At 37.0% G+C, this 23,059-nt stretch overlaps 1 protein-coding gene across 6 annotated transcripts in view; it reads left to right on the top strand.

Moving 5' to 3' along the window:
- Positions 1-22,787, top strand: part of ASAP2 (ArfGAP with SH3 domain, ankyrin repeat and PH domain 2) — an 86,152-nt gene extending 63,365 nt beyond the window's left edge. For 3 of the 6 annotated variants that reach the window (XM_015620883.3, XM_015620885.3, XM_015620887.3), the window contains 12 exons: positions 1,638-1,827; positions 2,242-2,327; positions 2,582-2,697; positions 3,150-3,217; positions 4,800-4,913; positions 7,662-7,917; positions 10,330-10,491; positions 11,363-11,531; positions 12,853-12,920; positions 14,597-14,706; positions 18,415-18,537; positions 20,155-22,787. In XM_015620883.3, coding sequence (XP_015476369.1) covers positions 1,638-1,827; positions 2,242-2,327; positions 2,582-2,697; positions 3,150-3,217; positions 4,800-4,913; positions 7,662-7,917; positions 10,330-10,491; positions 11,363-11,531; positions 12,853-12,920; positions 14,597-14,706; positions 18,415-18,537; positions 20,155-20,229 — 1,537 coding nt within the window. In that variant the 3' untranslated portion in view covers positions 20,230-22,787. The remainder of the gene's footprint in view (positions 1-1,637; positions 1,828-2,241; positions 2,328-2,581; positions 2,698-3,149; positions 3,218-4,799; positions 4,914-7,661; positions 7,918-10,329; positions 10,492-11,362; positions 11,532-12,852; positions 12,921-14,596; positions 14,707-18,414; positions 18,538-20,154) is intronic. The other 3 variants (XM_015620888.3, XM_015620889.3, XM_015620884.3) reach the window with 2 other exon arrangements.
- The last annotated feature ends 272 nt before the right edge of the window (positions 22,788-23,059 follow it).

Here is a 23,059-nt window from a genome sequence, read left to right on the forward strand (position 1 = left end):
TATTTATGGTCTTATAGCTGAGGAGTAAACCTTTCTTCTGATGCTTTGCATGTCTGTTTTATTGAGTTTTATCTAACTGGTACCTTGCCTTATAGTAAGGAATAGCTTACCAACTCTTTGAATCATGGTATGTGGGACAGAAACAAATAAACTGTGACTGGTTGGGAACCTTAAAGACAAACAAAGATAGGGATTAAAACAAAAGCAATTAATTTTGTGCTATTTGAAAACAAAACAGAAATTGTAACGAAGTGCACATTTACTTGAAAGATAGAGAACATCATTTAGAAACTACACTAGGACAGAAGTCCATGTGGAATGAAGACAGAAGATTTAACTGAATTCCTCGAAAGCACTGAGCAATGATGGCAGAGATACAGCAAGGACAGCTGCCTACTTGGCTGGATACTACTCACCATAAAAGAGCTAGTAAACACTATAGAAACAAACACAGAAGAATAGGCTCTGGATGAATCTGATTTTACATTAGGTAGATTTTTAGCATTCTGACAGAAACAGTCTTAAACAAGGCAGTTTAGATAATTTTTGACTACTACTAATTCTGACTAATACAGAGTATTAATATTAATAATTTAAATTACTAATAATTTTACCGTATGCTGAATTAATATACTAAGAGCACTTCTAAAAATTTTTATTTAAAAGGACCATTTAGTTTGATACTTCTGCTTATCAAATTTGGGGCTATTTTATTGAAATGAGAACCTGAATACTATCAAATGCTTTATGAACAAGAGTTATTCATTCATCCAATATATTATTATTTATTGGGATTTTTTACTTCTTGCCTATTACTTAGTATCTTGATGATGATGACTTTGTTAAATGTCTTCTGTGCAATGCTGTGCACATGCCAAGAGCTGGTAAGGAGTTAAAGGAGTTATCCCTTTGGGAGGCAAGCAAGTTCCTGTCTTGCAGTGATGGGAAGAGGAGTAGATGTGTTACTGAGCATCAGCAGCAGAAGTGGTAACTTGTGCTGAGCCAGGTGGACTAAGTTTTCATCGCAGTTTAGACATGTCACTAAAAGCTCCAACACATTCTTCCTGTTACAGTTGTGGTGAAGAGTTTAAAGAACATACTCACTGCTGTGAGTTCAAATTCAAGGCCTGGATAGTCTGTGCAGAGCTATAAGACAGATTTATTTTTTTTTTTGTCTGTTTTTGGTTTGTTGTTGTGGGGCTTTTTTGGGGTTTTTTTTAGGGTGTTTTGTTTTGTTTTTTGGGGTTTTTTTGTTTGTTTGTTTGTTTTGTGTATCCCATGCCTTCCATCCCTTTCCAGCACATGCAGAAGTACCATCAGGTAAACATAAACCTGCAAGGCAACATAAACCCACATTATGAAGCTTTGATGTATCTTCTGTACATAGAGCTGGGTAGTCTTGATCTCAGTATCCTCACAGAGTTTGGATGAAGAAATTCATGGTCTGTCTTTGTATTGGATATTTGATTCATTTTCTGTAACTACATTTCATACTTGAAATATGAGACTGCATGGTTACATGCATAATTAAAAAGAGAAATTATCATAATGATTTCAAATGACTTGCATATATTTATGGAAATGTTAATGTGTATCTTCAGCTGAAAGTTATAGAAGCAAATCATATTCAATTTCAGGAATGCAAGAAAAGATTACATTACTGCCAAGTATATTGAGAGAAAATATGCAAGGAAGAAGCATGCAGACAATGCAGCTAAATTGCATGCTCTTTGTGAAGCAGTGAAATCAAGAGACATTCTTGGATTAGTTCAAGTTTATGCTGACGGTGTGGATCTCACAGAAAAAATTCCACTGGCCAATGGCCATGTAAGTGTTGTAAATTTTATTAGACAGATTGTTGTAAGTGCAATATGCACTTATTAATTAAAAGTTATTTGAAATAGTACCTGAAACACAGTTCTGAATGCATGTCTATTTAATGACGTAATTGAACAGCAAAAAAATAAGATACTAAATATTTTAATCTAAAATTGTTTCCAAGTACTATCTTATTTTAAACTTATTAAAACATTAAACATTAAATCATTCAATAATCTGGAACTTTTCGACCCATTTATTTATTTACTTTAAAGGAACAAAAGGAGCACAGTAAATCTTCAGATGTTTCAATGGTAGCATGTTTGAATATTTTGAAAATACACGTCTTAATTGATTTGATTAATGTCTTACCAAAATTTTTTCAGAAGAAGAAACAAATGTCTTTTGTCACTTTATTCTTAGGAGCAAGATGAAACAGCACTGCACCTTGCTGTTAGATCAGTTGATCGAACATCCCTTCATATAGTTGATTTTTTAGTGCAGAACAGGTAAGTATGAAAGCTAAATATTGACACTGCTTTTAGGTAAAAAAATCTAAATACTAAGTAAATACAAATACTAAAGTATTGTATTAAACAATACTTTAAATTAAAGTAAATTTAAAAATTAAAGTATTGTACTAAAGAAACTGTATTTGCAAATGTAATTTTATTCTTTGAAAATCCTCTAAAGAGAGTGGCTTAATAATATAGGGCCAGAAACTTAAGTTTAATTACCTTTCTTTTCTCTTGTACTCCAAAAGTGGAAATCTAGATAAACAAACCTGTAAAGGTAGCACAGCCCTGCATTATTGCTGTCTAACAGACAACGTTGAGTGCCTCAAACTGCTGCTGAGAGGGAAGGCTTCTATTGAAATAGGTAAAAGGGTAATGTGTTCTTTGATTTCCTATTTGTCATTGCTTCAGATAAGAAACAGTGAAGTTGGAATAAGTACCTTTTCTCCTCCATTGTTTATCAGAATTCTGTGAATATAATCTTCATTATAAGAGTCAGTATTCACTGTTTATTTCAAGTTTAAAATTGACATATATTACATTTAGTGTTTAAACAGATTTAGATTTTTAATTGTTGTTTTGGTGTCAAGTTGTATACTGCCATTTCATGGTTGTCATTCATATGTATATGGCATGTTGAATTGCTATTGCTTGTCATGTTCTGAGGGTTGATGTGAGTTGGACCTGCCTAAGAAAGAAAGAGATGAGTTTTTAAGTGTGTTGGTCTAGTACTTCAGTATGCAAGTTTGTCTTTAGTAATGGATGTGTTAATAGTGACACCTCTAATCATACATTTCTTTTTTTGCTGTAATATAGCAAATGAAGCAGGAGAGACGCCACTTGATATAGCTAAACGATTAAAACATACTCACTGTGAAGAATTGGTGAGTATCGAGTCATTCTGTGTGTGCATTTCATGTCTGATCATTTAACAGTTTACAGTTTACAGCTGAATATTCAGTGAATATATTCCAGATGCGATAGTGGTATACTAGAAATAGTTATGTCCTCAGAAATAGTTATATGCTTACATAAAGTTATATGCTTTAAAGAAAAAAAAAATATTTTACTTCAGATGCATCAGAAATGCTAAAATTTTTGAGGCTGGGGGTGACTCTATTGAGCTATTAGTCACAGATGCACAAGTAAGATTCCCTTATAGGTCTTTGGATGACACGTAGTTGTGTGGGAGTCTTGAGCTGCTGGACAGTAGGGAGGCTCTGCTGAGGGATGTGGATGGGCTGGATCAATGGGCTGAGGCCAATGGTAGGAGGTTCAACAAAGCCAAGTCTTGTGTCCAACACTGGGTCACAGCAACCCTCTGCAGTGCTACAGGCTGGGGGCAGAGTGGCTGGAAAGGTGCCTGGTGGAAAAGGATCTTGTGGTGCTCATCAGAAGCCAGCTGACCACAAGCCAGCATGTGCCCAGGTGGCCAGGAAGGCCAATGACATCTTGGCTTGTATCAGCAATAGTGTGGTCAGCAGTGGCAAGGCAGTGATTGTCCCTCTCTACTTGGTATGGCTGAGGCCACACCTCGAGTCCTGTGTCTAGTTCTGGGCCCCTCACTACAAAAGACTTTGGGGAGCTGGAGTAAGTCCAGCAGAGCTGGTGAAGGGTCTGGAGCAGAAGACTTAGAAGGAGTAGCTGAGGGAGCTGAGATTCTTTAGGATGTTGAAAAGGATTCTCAGGGGTGACTCTATCACTCTGTACAACTACCTGCAAGGAGGCTGTAAATAGGTGGGTGTCTGTCCCTTCTCCCAGGTAACAAGCAACAGGATAAGTGACCAAGCCTCTGGTTGAAGCAGAGCAGGTTTTGATTGGATAGTAGGAAAAATTTCATGTGGAAAGGGTTGTCAAGCATTGGAACAGGCTGCCCAAGGGAGTGGCTGAGTCACCTTCCCTGAAGGTATCTAGAAATGGTGTTGGTCTATGGTTTAGTGGTGGATATGGTTGTTTTGGGCTCATGGTTGGACTTAATGATCTTGAAAGTCTTTTCCAACCTAAATGATTCTATCAATCTAAGTGTCTGTTATCTCCTTGAAATCTAATTACTAAAGTATTTTTTATGGGTGAAGGCCATGGATGAAGGTCATTACCTTGTTGCCCAGAGAAGTTGTGGATGCCCCATCATATTAGGGGAGTCAAGGCTTCTTAATAAGTGACTGATTCAGGAAAACTGCCACTGCAGTTAATTTCTTTGAATTTCAATTTCTAAATCAAAACAATGTAGTGCTTCTTGTCAGAAAATGGAGAATGGATCTATGATGGTTAATGAAATGTGTTACTTTTGTTTTATTTGTGTTGTATTTGGTAACACAGATTAATTTAAATTTACTTCAGTGCAGTAACTTTCCAGCTTGGGAAAGATTCTTCCTATATGTGGACTTAGTTTGCTTCTAATGATATTGTTTTAAAATAAGTACTGCACATAACATAAGTGTCAACAGCTGTCTTTTTTTCCCTTAGCTTACTCAAGCACTGTCTGGAAGATTTAATTCTCATGTTCATGTAGAATATGAATGGCGGTTACTTCATGAAGATCTGGATGAAAGTGATGATGATGTGGATGAAAAGCTGCAGGTTTGTATCAACATTATTTTTCTGTACACATGTAAGTGTGATGTTCATAATTATTTCAATAACTTTGCTTTTTACTATAGGTATGAAGACACTGAGAAATGAATTTCTGCAGTAAAATGCAGTAGCTGAAATTTTTATTTCTGGAATTATAGTTTGTCTTCTTTTTCTTCTTAAATACAACCCTGTGGTGCCAAATTATAATTAGCCACGTGTTATATCATCTTTTCAATCAAGTCAATAGTTGGTTTCAATACATCAGGAATTTTGAGTTCTGCTGATTGTGAAGCAGATCTAACATGAACTAGGAAAATTGCCTTAACAAAAGAAGGCATCTCAGACTATCGCCTCATGTTTGTGGAACATCTCCAGTCAATGACTCTATTTTTAGAAGGAGTTTATGCATTGTTTTGTCTTCAACTGAAACTGTGCATTAAATAAGCTACATCCATCAACAGCAGGGTAGGGTCTTAATTCTGAATCTCACATATAAAATAATTTTTTATTTTCATGCTTTTCATACCTGAAATGGATAGTGGAGTTGTGGTTGTGTCTGTCTCTCTAGTCCAAGATAGATGGATAGATGTTACCTCTGGTGCTTGACTTGAATTACTTAGCAATAGAAGGTGTCCCCAGCCATTCCTTTCAAAGCACAGTTTCTACCTTCTGAGACTCTTCTTAAGATTTTTCCTTAAAATTTGGTAACTTTGGACGAATCTGGGATCTTTGAGCTGCTGAGTACTTCTGCATGAGCATACTCAATCCCCATATTTATGTATTCCTATATATTTTATCACCCTCCAGATAATAAAAATAGTAATGATGATGGTTTTGATAAAACAGATTGAAACTTTTAGAGGTCTCCTTTTTTTCCAGCTGTTAGAGTTTTTGCTAATTTACATATACAAATCCCTTTCTGGCGTGATCTAAATTTGTTTTTTGATCTGTTCTTGTCCTTCACTTTCTTCATTGTTGCCAGTTGCCTTCTGCAGCTGAGCGGGTTTTTTTTTTGACTAGTCCCTGAGCTCCATCTCATATAGGAAGGTATCTGCTACCAAGCAGTGTGGCTAAAATAATGAAGCTCTTACTTCGCTGCCTGTTGTTAATAGATTTGTGCTGCAGGGACTTTTGAAAGGAGATTAAAGACTACTAATCACAGAGTTTCAGTGTCTGTGACTCCATTGTTTGCATGGGTGATTACTGCTGTTGCTTAGGATCATTTTGTTTTTAAATGTCAAGCTATTGTGGGTGTGTCTGGCTGGTAAGACAATTGAATAGATTTTGTAATCTATGTCAGAAAAGGTCATGTCTGAAATTTAAATTCTTTTAGTCCAGAATATTTCACATAAAAGAGAGTCTAACCTAAAAGAAGGTTAAGATAATTTAACTGGTTTCTGCTGTTGTTGTACACCGTGGCTTCCTGGTCCTGCCTCAGCTTTTTCCTCTACTCTGGCACACATTTGTCCCTGTGTTGAATTGCTTCAGTTTGGTGAGCCAGTGAAAAGCTGAATCATAAACACAAAGAAAAATTTTCTGCTGGTTTAGAAAGCAGAAGGTGTGGGCTGAAACAAGTCCCAGAACTAGGACAGTGCAGAGGTCAGGGAATGGAGAGTGTCAGCCAGTGAGGAGTGATGCTGCTAAGCCAAAGCAAGGGTAGGGACTGTCATGTACATCATTCTGATAAATCTTGGAGATGTGATGCTGTGCTATAACATATCTAAAGGCCCTACATGACCAATCCAGTAGAAAGCATTGAACATATGCAGAGGAAAATCAATTGCTTGTTAGTGATACTGTTGATGTAAATCTTTATTCTGCCTAAATGCTATTACTATAAATGGTTACTTTAATTTCATACAGACAATATGTCAGTATGGCATGTTTATCTAACACTGTTTCTGAAGGTATATTTATGCTCTCTGGGCTTTTGGATTGTTGACTGTTGAAGTGGATTGTTGAAGCCCACTGCTGTATTAGCCACATGAATTTGTAACTCTAGCTACTTTAATTATCATTTGATAACAATAATGACTGGGCTTGCTGTTGAAACAGGAAGAATAATGCTAAGTGCAGGTGTTTGCTGTAAATCTCAAAAACATCCAATCAGATACAATTTGACAATGTGTGTGGGATGAGCAATGTTCCATCCCAGCTGCCAGTTGAAGTAATCTCCTAAATTTATCCATTGATACTAGTGTGCTAAAAAGTGTTAATGAGAAGTTTTGGCTACTTATTTGTTGTAGGCTGAGCTACAGGTAGAATACTTACATGAAATCTTGTCTGGGTGTTGAGGTCATCATCCATTTGGGAATTAGCTCTGCTGAACTTCAGATGAGACTTAGGACCTTCAGTTGTTTATTTAGTTTTGAAACTACAGCTGGGTATTTTGATGCAGGAAAACTTTACTTGATCCAGTCTGAAAATCTATATTTGTTATCTATAGAAGTATAGTCTTGTGTATATAGGGATAGAATATTATCCTGCAGTAATGTGCCACAGAAGAAATGAGAATATATTAATAGTTCTGAAGTGCAATTCACCTTGAATATTTTGTTGTTGTTTTTAGGGTGCATAGTTACTTTGTCTTGAAGAAGGCAAAAATGTATATTTAAGATTATGTATTAAAAGCAACAAAAATGCATTTTAGAAGCCAATTTTTCTTTCTAGAAACTAACAACTTTCTATCAGCTAATAAATAAAATGAGTACAACTAATGTGGTATCCATGATTACTTTTTTTATTGTGTTAAAGCAACCCAGTCCCAATCGGAGAGAGGACAGGCCTGTCAGCTTCTACCAGCTTGGATCAAACCAGCTTCAGCCAAATGTAGCATCCTTGGCAAGAGATGCAGCAAACATTGCTAAGGACAAGCAAAGAGGATTTATGCCAAGCATATTACAGAATGAAACATATGGAGCAATACTCAGTGGCAGTCCACCTCCCATTCAGCCGGCAGTACCTGTTACAAGTAGTGCACCTCCTCTACCTCCAAGGAATATTGGCAAAGGTACTGGAAAATATCATTGTATATTAGAAGAATAGAATCATAGCTTTTTTTAAAAAATAATTTAATTTTTAGGTTTCCTCTTAGAATTATTTTGCACAGGTAAGAATTGGAACAGTTATTCATGGACTCATTTTATGTCCTTTAAGTGAATCTACATAACATGTTCTGAATTTGATTTTTGATATACCTACAAGACAGTACACATGAGTGTTTGGGAAAACAATAGCCAGATAACCTCACCAGAGTTAGACCATTTATTAAAGGATGGCTGCAGTCAATGTAGCTCATCAATTTTTTTCGTTATATTCAATTTTTTCATACTTCTATTTCTTGAAGGTGTCATTGTCAGAATTTGGTCTAAAGATAAAATATCCATAGCATTTGTGTGCTGTGAAACTTTAAGACCTCAGAGAATGGAGAGTATATGCAGAACATGAGATTTTAATCTTGCAAATTCTTCTCATAATAAATACATGCTTCAGGGTTGTTGAAATAGAAGTGTAAGTGTTATGATGGGGAGAACTGGATGATTTTAGAGACCTGATAGCTGACTGAAAATACAGCTGCCAATTACTGGTTGTCCCAGACCATTAGAACAGCGTAAAAGTACATGTCTCATCCTGATTCAGAGGGTTGTGTGCTTGCAAAATCCACCATTAAAGCCAGTGCTGTGAATTTCATTCTTATCTTCATATGTAATCTGTTTGCATCATAGTAAAGAAACATAGAGAAATCTGTATAGGTCCTCTTTGTACGGGTCATATTTGGTGTATTTCATTGTTGTAATACCTTTATGAATCCACTATTTTTCATGGAGGCTAAATTTCTGTATTCAGTTCATGAAAAGTTACTATTAAACACATGATTTTGTATGGTGCTGTAATTCAGACTCCATAAGAGGAGATATGATCAGGAGATGTTCTAAGCACACTTGGGGGGCTTCTGCCTCTGGGAGCACTGTGCGGAGGTCAGAATGCAGGACTCCACACACCACTGATTGTGCCTGAGGTGGCAAACTGATCTTCTGTGTAATATGAAAAGTCAGTTATGGAATGGCTGCATAAAAGGGGCAGAAAAACTGAGAACAGAAAAGCATGGTTTAAGGTTACTTGGAAAGGGTAGCATGGGACTGGGAGAAGTTCAGTCGCCTGTAAAACTTAACCAAGGAGGAATTACTTTAACATTTCACATGAACTCTAAGCTTAATATCTAGACATTGTTTTACTTGATGGAAAGGAAAGTTTTCCCCACCAAACAGGAAAACTGACACAAGGAGCTTGCCTGGCTTTTTTAACTGTTAGATTCTAATCAATTTATTGTAATACAATAGAATAGTTAGAAGGACTCTTCTGCCTTTTGATATTATTTTAACCATGGCCAATCATGCCCACAGTTTGCCCTTGATTAAATGGCACATTTCAAAAAGTGTCATTTTAATTTCATTCCCAACCCCAAAATTCTTGGCATCACTGTAATACAGCTCATGCCATGAAGACGTGCTGCCTGCCTTAGATTATTAGCTCATATTCTTTACTCTAGCAAAGTATCTGTCTATTAATTTATATACTTAGTTAAAAGCTATAATAGTATCATTGACCTTGTCAATTGCTGATGTTGTTAATGTTATGCTTATGGTATATTATTACTCCTTTATCCTCATAGCTTTAGGCTGTTTTCCAAGTCTTCTGAGCCTTTTATGCTTTTCCCTGCAACCTAATATTTGTTCATACCTTACTCTATTTCATCTTTTCTTAATATGATACTCTTGTGCTAAGCAGGGAGAAATGGCATAATATGTGCAAAATACAGGCTTTATAAAGAAAACCTGTAGAGTATTTCTATGAAATGAGGAGGCAGCTCTTCAGAATGAAGTAATTTAAGAGACTGATGAAGTACTTTGTGTCTGTTTCACAACTAGTTATCATAGCTTCTTGCTTGAGTAAAATCTAGGTTTACAGTTTTGTTTTGTTTCTAAGTCAAAACTGATGTTTCACCTTGAATCAGCAATGTATACTTATGCTCATGGAAGAGTGAAGTAATTTACTTGCAGTACCTGAGAAAATTACAGTTATCAGCCAGAGATTAAAGAAGGTAGCAAGACTTGCCTTCTGTCTTCTTACTGAGAAATCTGCTTTTTCAAGTATTGACATATTTTAAAGTCATGACTGGAGACAAATTTTGTTTAGGTAAAGTGTTAGAAGTTTCTTGGTGAAGTCTTGCTGTGTAATTTTTAACACCAGACTGATTTCTGCTCTGGCATTCCATCAGGATGCAGTGACTGTAGTTGTTGAATATAGTGTTTCTGAATACAGTGGTCTAGCCACATCATTTCTGAAAGCACGGGTGTGAATATTAACACTTTGTGCTTAGAGTAAGCAATAATAATAATGCAGTATTTTCCTCTCTTTTTAGTTCAGCCTTCAGTTCTTGGCAGTGGTATTCAGACAATTTCCTCATCTAATGCAATGTGGAAGACAAATTCTTTAGGAGTGGAAAGTATAAGCAGGCAGAGGTCTTCATCAGATCCACCAGCTATTCATCCCCCTGTGCCGCCATTGCGTGTAACATCTACAAGTATGTTTCCACTTTCCCCTGTTTTCCTTCTACTGTATCTAATCACAGTTGGCTTATTTTTCCATTTTCACAACTCATACTTCTTCTTTTGGTGACTGTAGCTTTGGCCTATCGTTCCCATCCAGTAACAAACTGTCTTCTCTGATGCTCCAGTGACGACTGTATGGCGTAGTGCAGGGTCAGCAGGAAACACCATCTATTACTAGAGCTAAAGGGCTCATCATTTTATATATATATATATATATATATATATAGCTTTAGTGCTGCATTTCTCACTAGTTGTAAAGGTGACTGTTACATGTAAGCCTGTGTCTCCACATTGTGCTTAATTCTTGCTGACCACTGGAATGTGAAAAGATGTTTTAATTCATTGTGAGCTGCTGTTGTGGTGGTTTTAAGAATTCAATAGTAATTTTAATTAATTGCTAAACCTAGTCTGCTGTTAGTTGTGAATCACAACAATATTTTTAGCAAAGATGTTCCTCTAAATAAAATTTGCCAGACATTAATTACTTGGTTGCTTTTTCATGAAACACAGACTAAAGGCCTTGACTGAGCAAATAATATTAGCACTTTAAAAGATGTATTCTGATCTACTGTTTTCAAGAATATGACTGACTTTGGTAAGAATTTTCTTTGTTTGCATTTTAATGCTTGAATGAATTTAAGTGATTGTGAGCTTTCCAATTTCAATTAGGCGAAACAAAAGGTAAACTGCTTTCCAAAGAGGTCCTCCTTCCATTACATATAGCAAAGCATTTTTCTTAGAAGAGGATCAATCCTGTAACAGGGGAACGTGTAATGAGAACCCAAGAAATGAAATGGCAAATAGAAATTTAATTCCGTGTTTCTGTCTAACTTTCCTAAATAGATGTACTTTCTCCAGCACCACCACCTCCAGTGGCAAAGACAGCCAGCATTATAGAAGCTTTGAACCAGCAATCAAAACAGCAGCCAGCTCCTCCACAAACCAAGCCAACCCCACCACCACTGCCTCCACAACCTCCTAGCAGAATATCTCAGAGAAAGCCTATTCCTGGGTAACTGATACCATTTAATCTTTAATATACTTCATCATTTTTAGTAACTTAATATATCTATAACATGCAATCACCAATAAATCATGCATGCTTTTGCCAATGATGTGTTCTAGAGTGTGGGAATGAACAGAAGGCATATGCTAAGGACATACATGACAAGGATTCCTACACTAAAAGCAAGACAGCCTAGTGATTTAAGGATATATGACTTGCAGAATATCTCCAGAATGCCTAGCTATGATGGAGATAAAAAAACACAAAAAAGATTAAATTTCTTACTCTCATCTAGTTACAAATGGGAGATAATGGGATTCAATGCCTGATTGTGACATTTATTGTTCACATACTTTACATAAGTTCTGTTCCATTGAATCTTTTCATTCGTGGCAGAAGTAGAGAGACCTGGAAAAGAAAGAAATAACTCTAAAATTTATAGAAAAATAAGTTAGGAGGCACAAATGCACTGGAAAACAGGATCATATCCAAAGCATTCTTGAGAAACTGAAGTAGTAGTCAAGGGAAAAGAAGGGTGTCATTCAATAACCAACCCTTAGTAATTAAGATCAATTACAGGAATGAAGCATGGGGAGAACAACAGAGTATGGGTAAGCAAAAGTCCTTAGAAGAAGGATCTGTAAGGACATAGTAAGTAAGACAGATGACCTAGTGATGTTGTGGAAAAGTAGAGTATAGTTTTACCATAGCCTGCAAACCATAGGAATTAATTCTCTCAGTTGACGCAATATTAGGGGTGCTTCAGCAGGACTGCTGTGTTCAGTTTGGGCCACTGCAGTAAAATGAGGTGGGAACCAGGGGAGATCAGTATGGTAATGAGAAGTCTAGAAAATAGGGCCTTTGAGAAAATTTTGGAAGAAATAAGGTTTCATTTGCAAATTGGGACTGAAAGATGAAAGCAACCCTGACTCTTAAGCTCCTTTCTAGCCCTTTTTTTTCATGTACCATACTACCTAAAAGAAAGACACAAATTGTTGAAGTTTGCTATAATGTACAGGCTAATATGGATGCATAATTTTAAGAAAAAAATAAAATAATAGTGAAAGGAATTTCAAATCTCGGGAAAATACACAAATTGCAATAATCAAACCTGTATTATTTTCCTGCCTTACTTTTTTTAAAAATCAAATGTAACTTTCACCTAATCAAAAATACAGAAGAAAAGTATTTTCAAAAGCAAAATGACTGTCACCAGATTTTACTGAAGACATGCCAAGACTCTTATAATGTGGAAAGTACTCTCTATTGTTGCTTTTTGAGATCTTGTTTGTTTCTGAAATAGACCAATTTCTCACTTTCTGCACAGGACCGAGAAGTCATCTGGCTTAACTAACAAAGGTCAGACCAGAGGACTTGGGTCTCTACAACAACCTGGTAATTGCTGTTTAGAGATATATTTTGCTGTAATTAAACCGTCGTAACTATCAAAGGGAAAGTGTGTGTTTGTTGAGGTTTTCTTTAATTTGTTTATTTATCTTACACATTTAAATATAATCAGTACCAACATTCTTCTTGTTTCTCTTTGTGATTGTATAGGCCCTAATGCCTCAAGTTCTTAAGCATGAGCAGAGCTATGGGCCAATTAAAGTCAATAATGGGACCATGTAATAAACAGAATCACAGAATGGTTGGTGTTGGGAAGGATCTCTGCAGGTCATCAGGTCTAACACCTTTCCTCAAGTAGGGATGAGAGTGGATCACCCAGGACTGTGCCCAGAGAATGCAGACTCCACAACCTCCATGGGCAACTTGTGCCAATTCTGGGTCACCCTCACAGTAACAAAGTGTTTCCTCACAATGACAAAGTGTTTCCTGATGGTCAGATAGAGGCTCCCGTGTTTCAATTTGTCCACTGCCTCTGGTCCTGCTTTTCAGCCAGGTGGCTGACAACATATATTGGTGTGTGGCCCGTTTGTCCCCAGGTGCAGGACTTTGAACTTCATTGCTCCAGATTCTCCCCTGATATCTGAACCAGGATTCCTGAAGACCTGTCTTGTTAGTAAAGGCTAAAGCAAAGAAAGCATTCATTAGCTCAGCCATTTCCATGTACTGTGTAACCAGAATCTTGTCTTGTTCAACAATGTGTCCATATATTATCTAATTTTCCTTTTGTTACCTATGGATTTATAGAAGCTCTTCTGGTTGTCTTTGACATTACTTGCCAGACTTCATTCCAGCTAGGCTTTAGCTTTTCTAACCTCACCTTAAAACCCACTCAAACAAAGGATGCCTTTTGAAAATTTTTGTTTGCACTGTTGTTTGCTTATGTCATAAACAAGGTATCAGATACACATTTTAGAATAGAAAAATGTGTTTCTGGCTTGAAAATACAGAGCTTATATAGTGTCACTTTTAATTAGATTGCAAATTGATACTGCTTTTTATGTTAATAAGCAGAGTTCATTATTCAGAGTTCGTTATTCAGAGTTCATTATTCATTTTGCATTTTTTGTTGTTCAAAGTAACTACTACTTTGGGACATGACAGAAATGTAATCTCTTATAAAATCTCTACAGTAAAGTTTGTGCAGATTCTGTGGTGGTTGTAGTGGAATTTCTCCTACCTTGTTTCCCCTTCTACTGCACATTTTATATTCATTTGTTATTACTGTGATTCTTTTTCATTTCCTCGTAATATATCCCAGAGGAATTTGCTAATGGCTACCTGCCATCTGTGTCAGGAGTCTCCTGTGAAGGATACAGCACCTTGATAATGATGGTCTTTACTAGGAAAGAAAGGTTCTAACAGCATACAGTCTGTAGTGAAAAAAAGGGGGATATTTGTTTCTGTTCCCATCTATTTTATGTGTCTCAGCATATCTGCACTGTTAAATGTCTTAGGTAGTTGTCTTTGGGAAAAGTGTCCTTTTTGGTAAGGAAAAGGATAGAATTCTGTTCAGTTATTTAGAAAGAACTGGTAAAAAATAAATGCTCATGGGATATAAAATTATTTATATACTTTTAAGAATAATTAGTTTGGTTTCAATTGATAACATCACTCTTACTTTTTTTTAAAGTGTGCCTAATATTTACTTGGTTTATTTACCTTAGCAGGAGAGTCGTCTTCTTTATGTGACATTCCAGGAACACAGACTGGTTCTACAGCAAATACTTTGGCACAAATCCAGCCACCAGCACCAATGCCAAGGAAATCACAGATAGTAAGTACAAAATGTGGAATTTGATTTTATTAAACTTCAGCATTCTATCAAACACATTGTAGATGTGATAGTACGTCCTGCTATGGTGAAAGTGTTATAGCCATGAAACACACAAGGCCTATATCCTGTGTTTAAGTACCTGTGTGACTTGTATTAAATAGTTATGAAAATTATTTCCTTTAATTTCCTATAGGGTAGTATGTGATTTTAAGTTTAAAAAAGCAAATCAAACCAGTTGGATTCTTTGCTCATGTCCAGATGTGACCAACACAATCCACGGAATTATGATTTGACTTACTGGAGATAGATAAGCTTTATGAGTTAGTGACTTGTAAGTGAGCTTGGTGAGTCTCTTGTAACATGTGGCTTCATTCTCAGTCTTCAGCGAAGTAAGTTATAAGGGAACTCTAGTGCTTTTATAATGGACACAGATATACTGACAGCTGTTCATGTAGGTCAGTGAAATGACTTCAGACAAGACTAGCAAGAGTCAAGCTCAAAACAAAAGAAACTGATTCTCTGTGCTGTTGGTTCTCAGCAGTCACCTGTTGACAAGAGAGAAATCTCTTGGTAAGCATATCCCCAACAGAAGGTGGTTAATTCTGTATTTTTCTTCTCCAAGCTCCCCCAGGCTCATAGTGACTGTTAAAAAAGAGATACTGGATTTAGAGGACTCTTGATCCAATCGTGTGGCCTTTTTATACTCTTATTATTTTTAATCTAGGATTATGAATGGTAACACATATTAGTGTCAGTACCTGTAATCTTATACTGGTGTAGATAAAGGGATGTATTTCCAGATGTCAGTGGAGCTGTGCATTATGCGTGTTAACTTGGTCTTTGGTCCTTGTTTCAATTTTGTGTTGCTTTCTTGTGTGATAGATGTAAAAGATCCATATCCTTGATCATGACAGTACTCTGTCTCTGCAGGAAGCAAATCACAATATGGAGAGCCTGTGCATTTCTGAGATGCTGTGTGTGACTAGGTCTGGGCTGTTTCATACAATCTGCATAGGAGGGTGGTTCAGTGGTAAATAATAAACAGAGAGGCAGGAGATGTGCTGTTCCTGGCTCTGCAATGGTCTTGTAATGAAAAGACCTGCTTCCTTCAGTCTTCTGTCTCTCTCCCTTCATCCATTTTTTCTTAACCATGCCCACTGAAGTAGCAGTTCTCCAGGACAGAGTTCAGTGTCTTTGTGTGCATAGCCTTGCACGTTGGTCTTGAGCGCACAGAGCCCCTCTTGGCTGTTTCTCATCTGATAATGATGAGAGGCCTCAGGGACATCATCTTGCATTAAAATAACCTTTGTTTTTTAGGCCTGAAAAATTAAATGGTCTAAGTAGTTGTTATATTTACTTTGTGAAGCTGTTGGACTCGAATCCCAGCACACACAACAGAATTAAGATCAAAGTGTAAGCACTGGTTACATCCTTTCAGCACATCTGAAACAGCTCCTAACCTCCTGACTTTCTATATAAATTGAACTTGTAATTTCTCTGTGTTATTCTCTTTTTTTTTTCTTTTTTAAATTTTATTTTATAGTACAAATTGATTTACCTATGAGGGAATAAAGTGCAGGGCTGTGCTGGCTAGTTTTGGGGTCAGTGTCTTCGATGCTTAATATTAATTGCACATCATATGAAGAACTTATCTGACTCTCCAGATGTCTCTAGATCTTCAGCAAGGTGAATTCTGTGACTAAGGAAATCAGCTGGGTGATTTTCTTCTGTCATAGGACAGAAAAGGGAAAACCTGGCTCAGGAGTGTGTGCTAGTTAAGGTGCTTTAGCTAAATCGATCTAGCTAAATCATCTTAGCTGATATTTAGTAAAGGGCCCCTCAGCTAAAGAGCTTTAGCTAGATCAGTCTAGCCAAAGTTCTTTGGCTAAATTGCTCCATTTAGCCTTATACTCCTGGCTTCTTTGCTAAGTCTTTACCCTGCCAGGGAATCCAGGGGCCACCCCAGGTTTAGAAAATGATTGCAGAAATGCTCCTTGAGCAAAGAAAGGACTAGGTCTAGTTGTACATGCACACTTAGCCAGTGGCTTATCTCCTACACAGTGCATTTACCCAGTAAATGCCTGTTTATTAGGTGGAAATTCCTGATTCATCTTTTGTTGTCTTTTTTTTTTTTTTTCCTCAATGTAATATTTAGGTTTTTGAAATCATATTGTACATACATGGGAAACTTCCCTAGAAGATTTTATTCTTCTAACAATGAGATATATTTTAATTTCCTTGCCTTCTAAAGAACAAGAAATACCTGTAATTACTGCATTTTGAAGTTAGTAATTATATCACTGTTGTACTGATGTGAAGCTTATTCCTTTTGACCTAAAAGGTGGTTGTGGTTCAGACTGTCACTTGTCTGAGAGGGAGAATCTAGAAAAATTTCTGTGTTGCAGTGCCAGGCTGGCAGCTCACAGAGGTGAGAATCTCAGTGTGTGTCCTGGCAGGCCAGAGGTTTATTTATATTGGAATTTATATAGAATTTATACTAGAATGCAAATGGATGCTTCTAGAGGAACATAACAACCATGCTGCCTCCATCCTTCCCCATCCACATTCCCTTTTTTTCTCTGCGTGGTGCTCAGCTCTAGCAAAATGGCACAGTAAGAGACCATTGGGCAGTACTGTCCTCAGCAGAACTTTTTGCTGATGGGGAAAAGGAGAGTTGTAAACAGAATCTCTTGTCCCTTTTCAAGGTTCCTGCTCTATGGCTGACATAACTAGAGACTGGGACCAGGCACTGGGGGAACTCCAGTATGCTGATGAGGACATCTTTTCCTTATGCTGTGTGGAGCTTCCATCCCAAACAGCCACTGCATTAACAGCCATCTCAGACCTAAATGGCACAGCTCTGCTCTGACACTTTAGGGTAGAAAGGAGAGATTTTTGCTCCCTATGGCTGGGAAAAGTGTGGAGTCATAGTGGAAAGCTTTACATTCTGCCTCTAGCTCTTGAGCCTCTTCACTTGATGGGTTGTTTTGCATGGAAACACTGTATAGGCAGCATTATTGTTGGGAGAGAAATGAGAATGAGGAGGCTGAATAAGAAATGCACCAGCAGACTGGTTTGGACTAGAAAAGCTGTGAGATGAGGAACCAGAGTGAAACAATTTTGATATCACTTTGTACTGAACATGGCTAGGATTGAGTCCCACTGCCATTCTGGAACATTGTAACTCCTTACTAAACTTTACCTTTGAAAGAGCTGCCAAAAGACTCCTGTTGCTGGCAGCCCTCAGAGCACTGCTGCGAGGCAGAGGATGTTTTGATGGTTTGTACACTACTGAAATGGGTTTAGCAAATTAAGAAGGAGCATATTGGCAGCTAGCTCAGGCCTGCCTTTGATAATGCTGCTGCTGTTACATTTGCAAAGAACTTGATCACCCCATCTTCTGAATAAAATAATGCTCACTGCAGAGATGTAAAGCTCTGAAGACAGCTCTGAAGGTTTGGGTGAGCCAAAATGGAAAATTTCTAAGGGAAATATGGCTGATGTTATTGGCACAGTGGTTCCAAAAAGCTTTGGGTAGTGCCAGGTTCAGCCTGAAGCATGAGTACTTAGCATAAAAGATATAGCTGAACTCTGACCTATGAAAAATAGCAGTTAGAAGCAGTTCTGAGACTTTCTTTAGATAACTCCAAATTTACTCTATCTCTTCTATGCTGTATTATTTACATTCAGGGCTTTTTTTCATTTCAGTCAAAAACTAAACCCAAGAGAGTAAAAGCAATTTACAACTGTGTAGCAGATAACCCAGATGAGCTGACCTTTTCAGAGGGAGATATTATTGTAGTTGATGGTGAAGAAGATCAGGAGTGGTGGGTAAGTATTTTGCATTTTCTGTCTGCACACTTTGGAAGTGAGAAATTAAATCTTAGAGGTTGACACTCCATAAGATCCTCTGTCAAATTTCTAAATAACCAGAAAAGTTTCTTCTCATGGAAACCTGAGATGAAATTTCAAAAGTCAAACTTCTGACAAGCTTTTAGCTTTTCTCATTCAGAAAAAAAACCAAACAAAACCCAAAAGAAATCTGATTTGTAGGGTTCACAATACACTGGGAACATGGTCTGTGTGATCCAGACAATTTTTGGTGGAGTGTCAGCAATTTAAGAATCTGCTATTACAGGTACTATATAGTGGGTATGTGTCTTGGTTTGGGACAAATTTAGAAGGGAACTTCCGCAGGGATGTTCCCTAAAGGGCAGAATTCAGCGGCCCTCCCCCCCACACCTGTTTGGGAGGTAAACATCCTTCAAGAAAACTGAGAAAAACACTTTATTTAACAAGCAAAGTATTTGCAAGCATGAAAAAATGAGAAATATTAAGCAATAAAACCTCCTGCTCTTCTGAAGAGATGGCAAATTCAGAAAGTCCTTGTCGTGGGGTGTAGCTCATCTCACTCAGTCTCTTATCATTCCCTCCTACACTGGAAAATGCCATCCTGGGCCCTGGAGGGCCACAGGCATGAGCTCCCAGTGCTTTTCTGGGTTTTTGGTCCAAAGCTGGGCTGAACAGTTCCAGGAAAAAGAAAAGCCACAGTCCAGGGAATTTCTCTGCCTCAGCTAGCTAAAAAAAAATAACTAAAAGCAAAGGAGAGCCCTCTTCTGCTGTCCGTGCTGCAGACAACACAGTCCAGGAGAGAGAGCTGGAGCTCTTATCTCTGTTTTGAATACAGCCACCTCAGACATTCCACTGGTTCTCCTTCTCCCCCCCGCCCCCACACCTTTGCTCTCAGATTGAGTTTTAAAGGTGCAGAACTTATTTCTGGACTAAACGGATGAATGGGGATATAAATACAATACAGCATCATAAAGTCACCCCAGGACAGCATCAGAGGAGACCTTTGTATTGTCCTCTGTCTTCAGATGACTAGGACTGAGTCTATTTGAGCTGGGAAACCATCTCAAGTTTTACATTCCAGAGGTTAAACTATTCCATTGGTTAAAGCAAAATCTTGGAAAATTATTGTGCATGAAAACACTTGCCTTAATCTGCTAGCTAGTGAAGAACAGAGCTTTAGATTGCACCTAAATTGACAATAATGCTGTATGAACACAAATAGATTAATGTAAAACCTGAAACTGTTGAAGCTTGATCCATCCTTTTGCCTCACAGTGACGGTTAAAGAAGCAGCTCAACAGAGGCCAAAATGTGGGCTGCCAGGCATTACAGATTGCACTGGAATCATGCAGCAGTGGTACTGCAGTAAGATGTTTTATATTCAAAGAACTGGATAAAACTTTTGCATTTTACAAAAACACAACTTACAGCTGAAAAACATGCACCCTATAGGACTGAATTTTCTTACTGGCAGAAGAAAAGTACTACCGCAGAAAAGATTTGGTGGGAGGCTTGTACTACAGGCAGGAGGGGCATTTTGGTGATACTGAAACGTCATCTTGAGATTTAACTTGAAAAATATCTGCACTCTTTCAGATTGGTCATATTGATGGAGATCCCAGTCGAAAAGGAGCTTTCCCTGTATCATTTGTGCACTTTATTGTTGACTAGATTGCTACTGATAAGTGGAGACATTTCTCATTTCCAGCAGTCACAAAAATACATTTTGTTCTATTTCATTTCACCTACCTATCTGCCAGAGCACTGCCCAAGTCCTAGGTACTGTAGCTTACTTTTTTATTGCCATTGTTCTTATTTTGGGACTTTTAAACTTTTTTCTACGTGAAAACTTCTCATAAGTAGTTTACACTTTTAAAAAGAAAAACAACTCTTCCTGTATTTTTCAAGGTGAACTGAAAAGCTTTAACAATCAAAACCCATGTGTCTAAATATCACAACATTATGAATGTTCTTATTGATCAATTCACTGTAATTTTATTCTCTTTTGTAACATGACAGTACAACAGTTCAGTGTTGCTTCCCCAAAGAAATTGTGTGTGCATCTACCAGGGCAGTGAATTTATCCAGTTCTTGACACCATTTGAAGTGTTGGAACCAAAACATGCAAGCTGCTGTGTAGTTCTGAAATAGACTCATTCAGTAGCTTGCCATACTGGCTGTCATCAAGGATGCCAACAGTCGCAGAGGAAATTGTTTTAATTATGTCTCTTTGGCCAGGTGAAAGTGAAAAAGTATTTCAGTTTGCCACACGAGAAACTTCTTTCTTTCAGAATGGATGTAGATATTTGCTTAAAGTTATCTGAAATCTGTGTTAGTCGTTGAACTTTCTAGTTCTAATTTTGTGAGCTTGGGACTGTTTTGTTTTTCTATGCTGCATGTATGTAGAACCTGTTTTTTGAATGTTCTTTATGTATGTTACATCCATTTTGGTCATTTAATGTGACTACTGCTGGTTAACTAAACTATGGCAATATTAATGGGTTACTACATTAACTCAAGGATTTGAAAACTGCACTTCCTGAAATGTACTTAACTATGATGATGGATTGCAGAACATTTCGTATGTTTGTCTCATTATAGCATTTAAACTTTGTTTTTACATTCTTGAATTTTCTTTAAATTGTCCAGCAATGTGTTCACAGAGAGAGGACATATTTGGTGGAACACTTAGGTAATTGTCCTTGGTCAATAAGATACCTGACACCTCACAAGTTCACTACATTATGTTCTGGTTTATGAAATTTGTGTGCCACTACCTTGCAAACAATGATAGTTTGCCAACTCACTGTATTTATATAGAACACCCACATATATGGTAGCTACACTGTTGTTAAACTTGTTTTACTGATTCGTGAACAAAAGCTAGACCATGGATAGTTCGCAGTTGGTTGATGGAATATAAAACACCAATACAGATCTGACATCATTTTGATGTTTGTATATTGTGAAATTGTACCAGGTTTTACTTATGCTACAGGAAACAACTGAGGCATAGGATACAGAAAATCAATGTCTAGGTCACATTGGCTTTGATCACGTTATGTGAACATTGTATCTCTAGATTTATCAAGAGAGCTTTGAATTTCTGCCAAATGGTGCTTAAATTGGCCATTTCATACTGGAAGGAATGGAAAACAGGCCGCCACCACCATCTGTGCTTATTTGGAGAAAAAACACATTGCAGAAGTGCTGGAAGAGCAACACTGATCTCACCCTGTATCACCCTTCCTAAATGGTACCGTTGGTTGATGCCTCTTGGGCGTGTGGGTACAACCACGTAGATGTGTAACTTTCACTTCCTAGATGCTGTTGCTGCAGTATAAATGGGGAACAAACTGGAATGTTTCAAGATATTTTTATTGCAAGTTGAAGCAAATTAGTCTGTATTTTCAAAGTTCCCAGTAAAATGATAGAGTAATAGTTTAGCACTACAGTTTTATTCACTTACTGATATGTTCAGTTTGCAACACTATTTTGTATGTTTCTATCCCTGATAGAGTCTAGAGAGTAAATGGGCATATTATTTTGCACAGATCTCCTAATGTACAGTATTTTTAACACAGAATCTTATAGTGTATGTAACAATTCGTAACTTTAAAAAATGATACAAATTTCCCTTGAGTTCTGCTAGAAGAGGAATAGAGTAAAATGTCACAACTTTGTTCACCGGTCACTTAAAAACCAGGAAACCTGGAGACTACAACATAATAGCACTAACAGTGCAGACAGATAAAAATACCAAGGACCAATAAAAAGCAGCTAAGTAAAATTTATCCCTTGATTTTCTGTGTATCTCAAAAGGTTTTCTCCTCTGGTAGAGAAAAACTAAATTCTAGAGCCTGTAGATATCTATTTATAATATAAAATTAAGAATTTTAAGTCCAAAATTTTGGCATATTTCATACAACTTTTCAAATCTGATTCAAAAAATCTGTTAATAGACAGACTATTAGGTTGCTGTGTTAACTGTTTAAAAAGGAGCAAGTGACACTTAAAATGCAGCTTAGAATGCTATGAGATGTATAATATTCAATTCAGTTGTTTTTATTTTGTTTAGTTGCAGAGCAACTGTATATATTGTATAACCTAAAATCAACTCTTATTTTCAATGTCCTGGATGCAGTGATTTATAATTAGAGCATGATTAATAAATTTTACTCTTGTTAACCAGTCAAATGTCTGGAAAAATAAAACTACTTTTAAAATCACCTTTTCTGCTTCTGTTCATTTGCATTGATAACATAATATTGTTTTTTAATGTATAAAAATGACAAATATAAACAAGTATCACTTGAGGAAAAAATGTATTTCTTGTGAATTTTAGCTGAACAGAAAAATTGTAGATGGCACACGTGAGATTAAATTAGAGGGGTAAAGCACCAAGTAACTCCCTCTTAGTACTTTGCTTTTGTTTTCTTGTAATATCTGGATTAAGCAGAATCAAAGTCTATATAAATTAATTGTTTCTCAGACAATGAGG

This window comes from Parus major, chromosome 3, assembly GCF_001522545.3.
Source record: "Parus major isolate Abel chromosome 3, Parus_major1.1, whole genome shotgun sequence".
Classification (NCBI taxonomy): Eukaryota; Metazoa; Chordata; class Aves; order Passeriformes; family Paridae; genus Parus; species Parus major.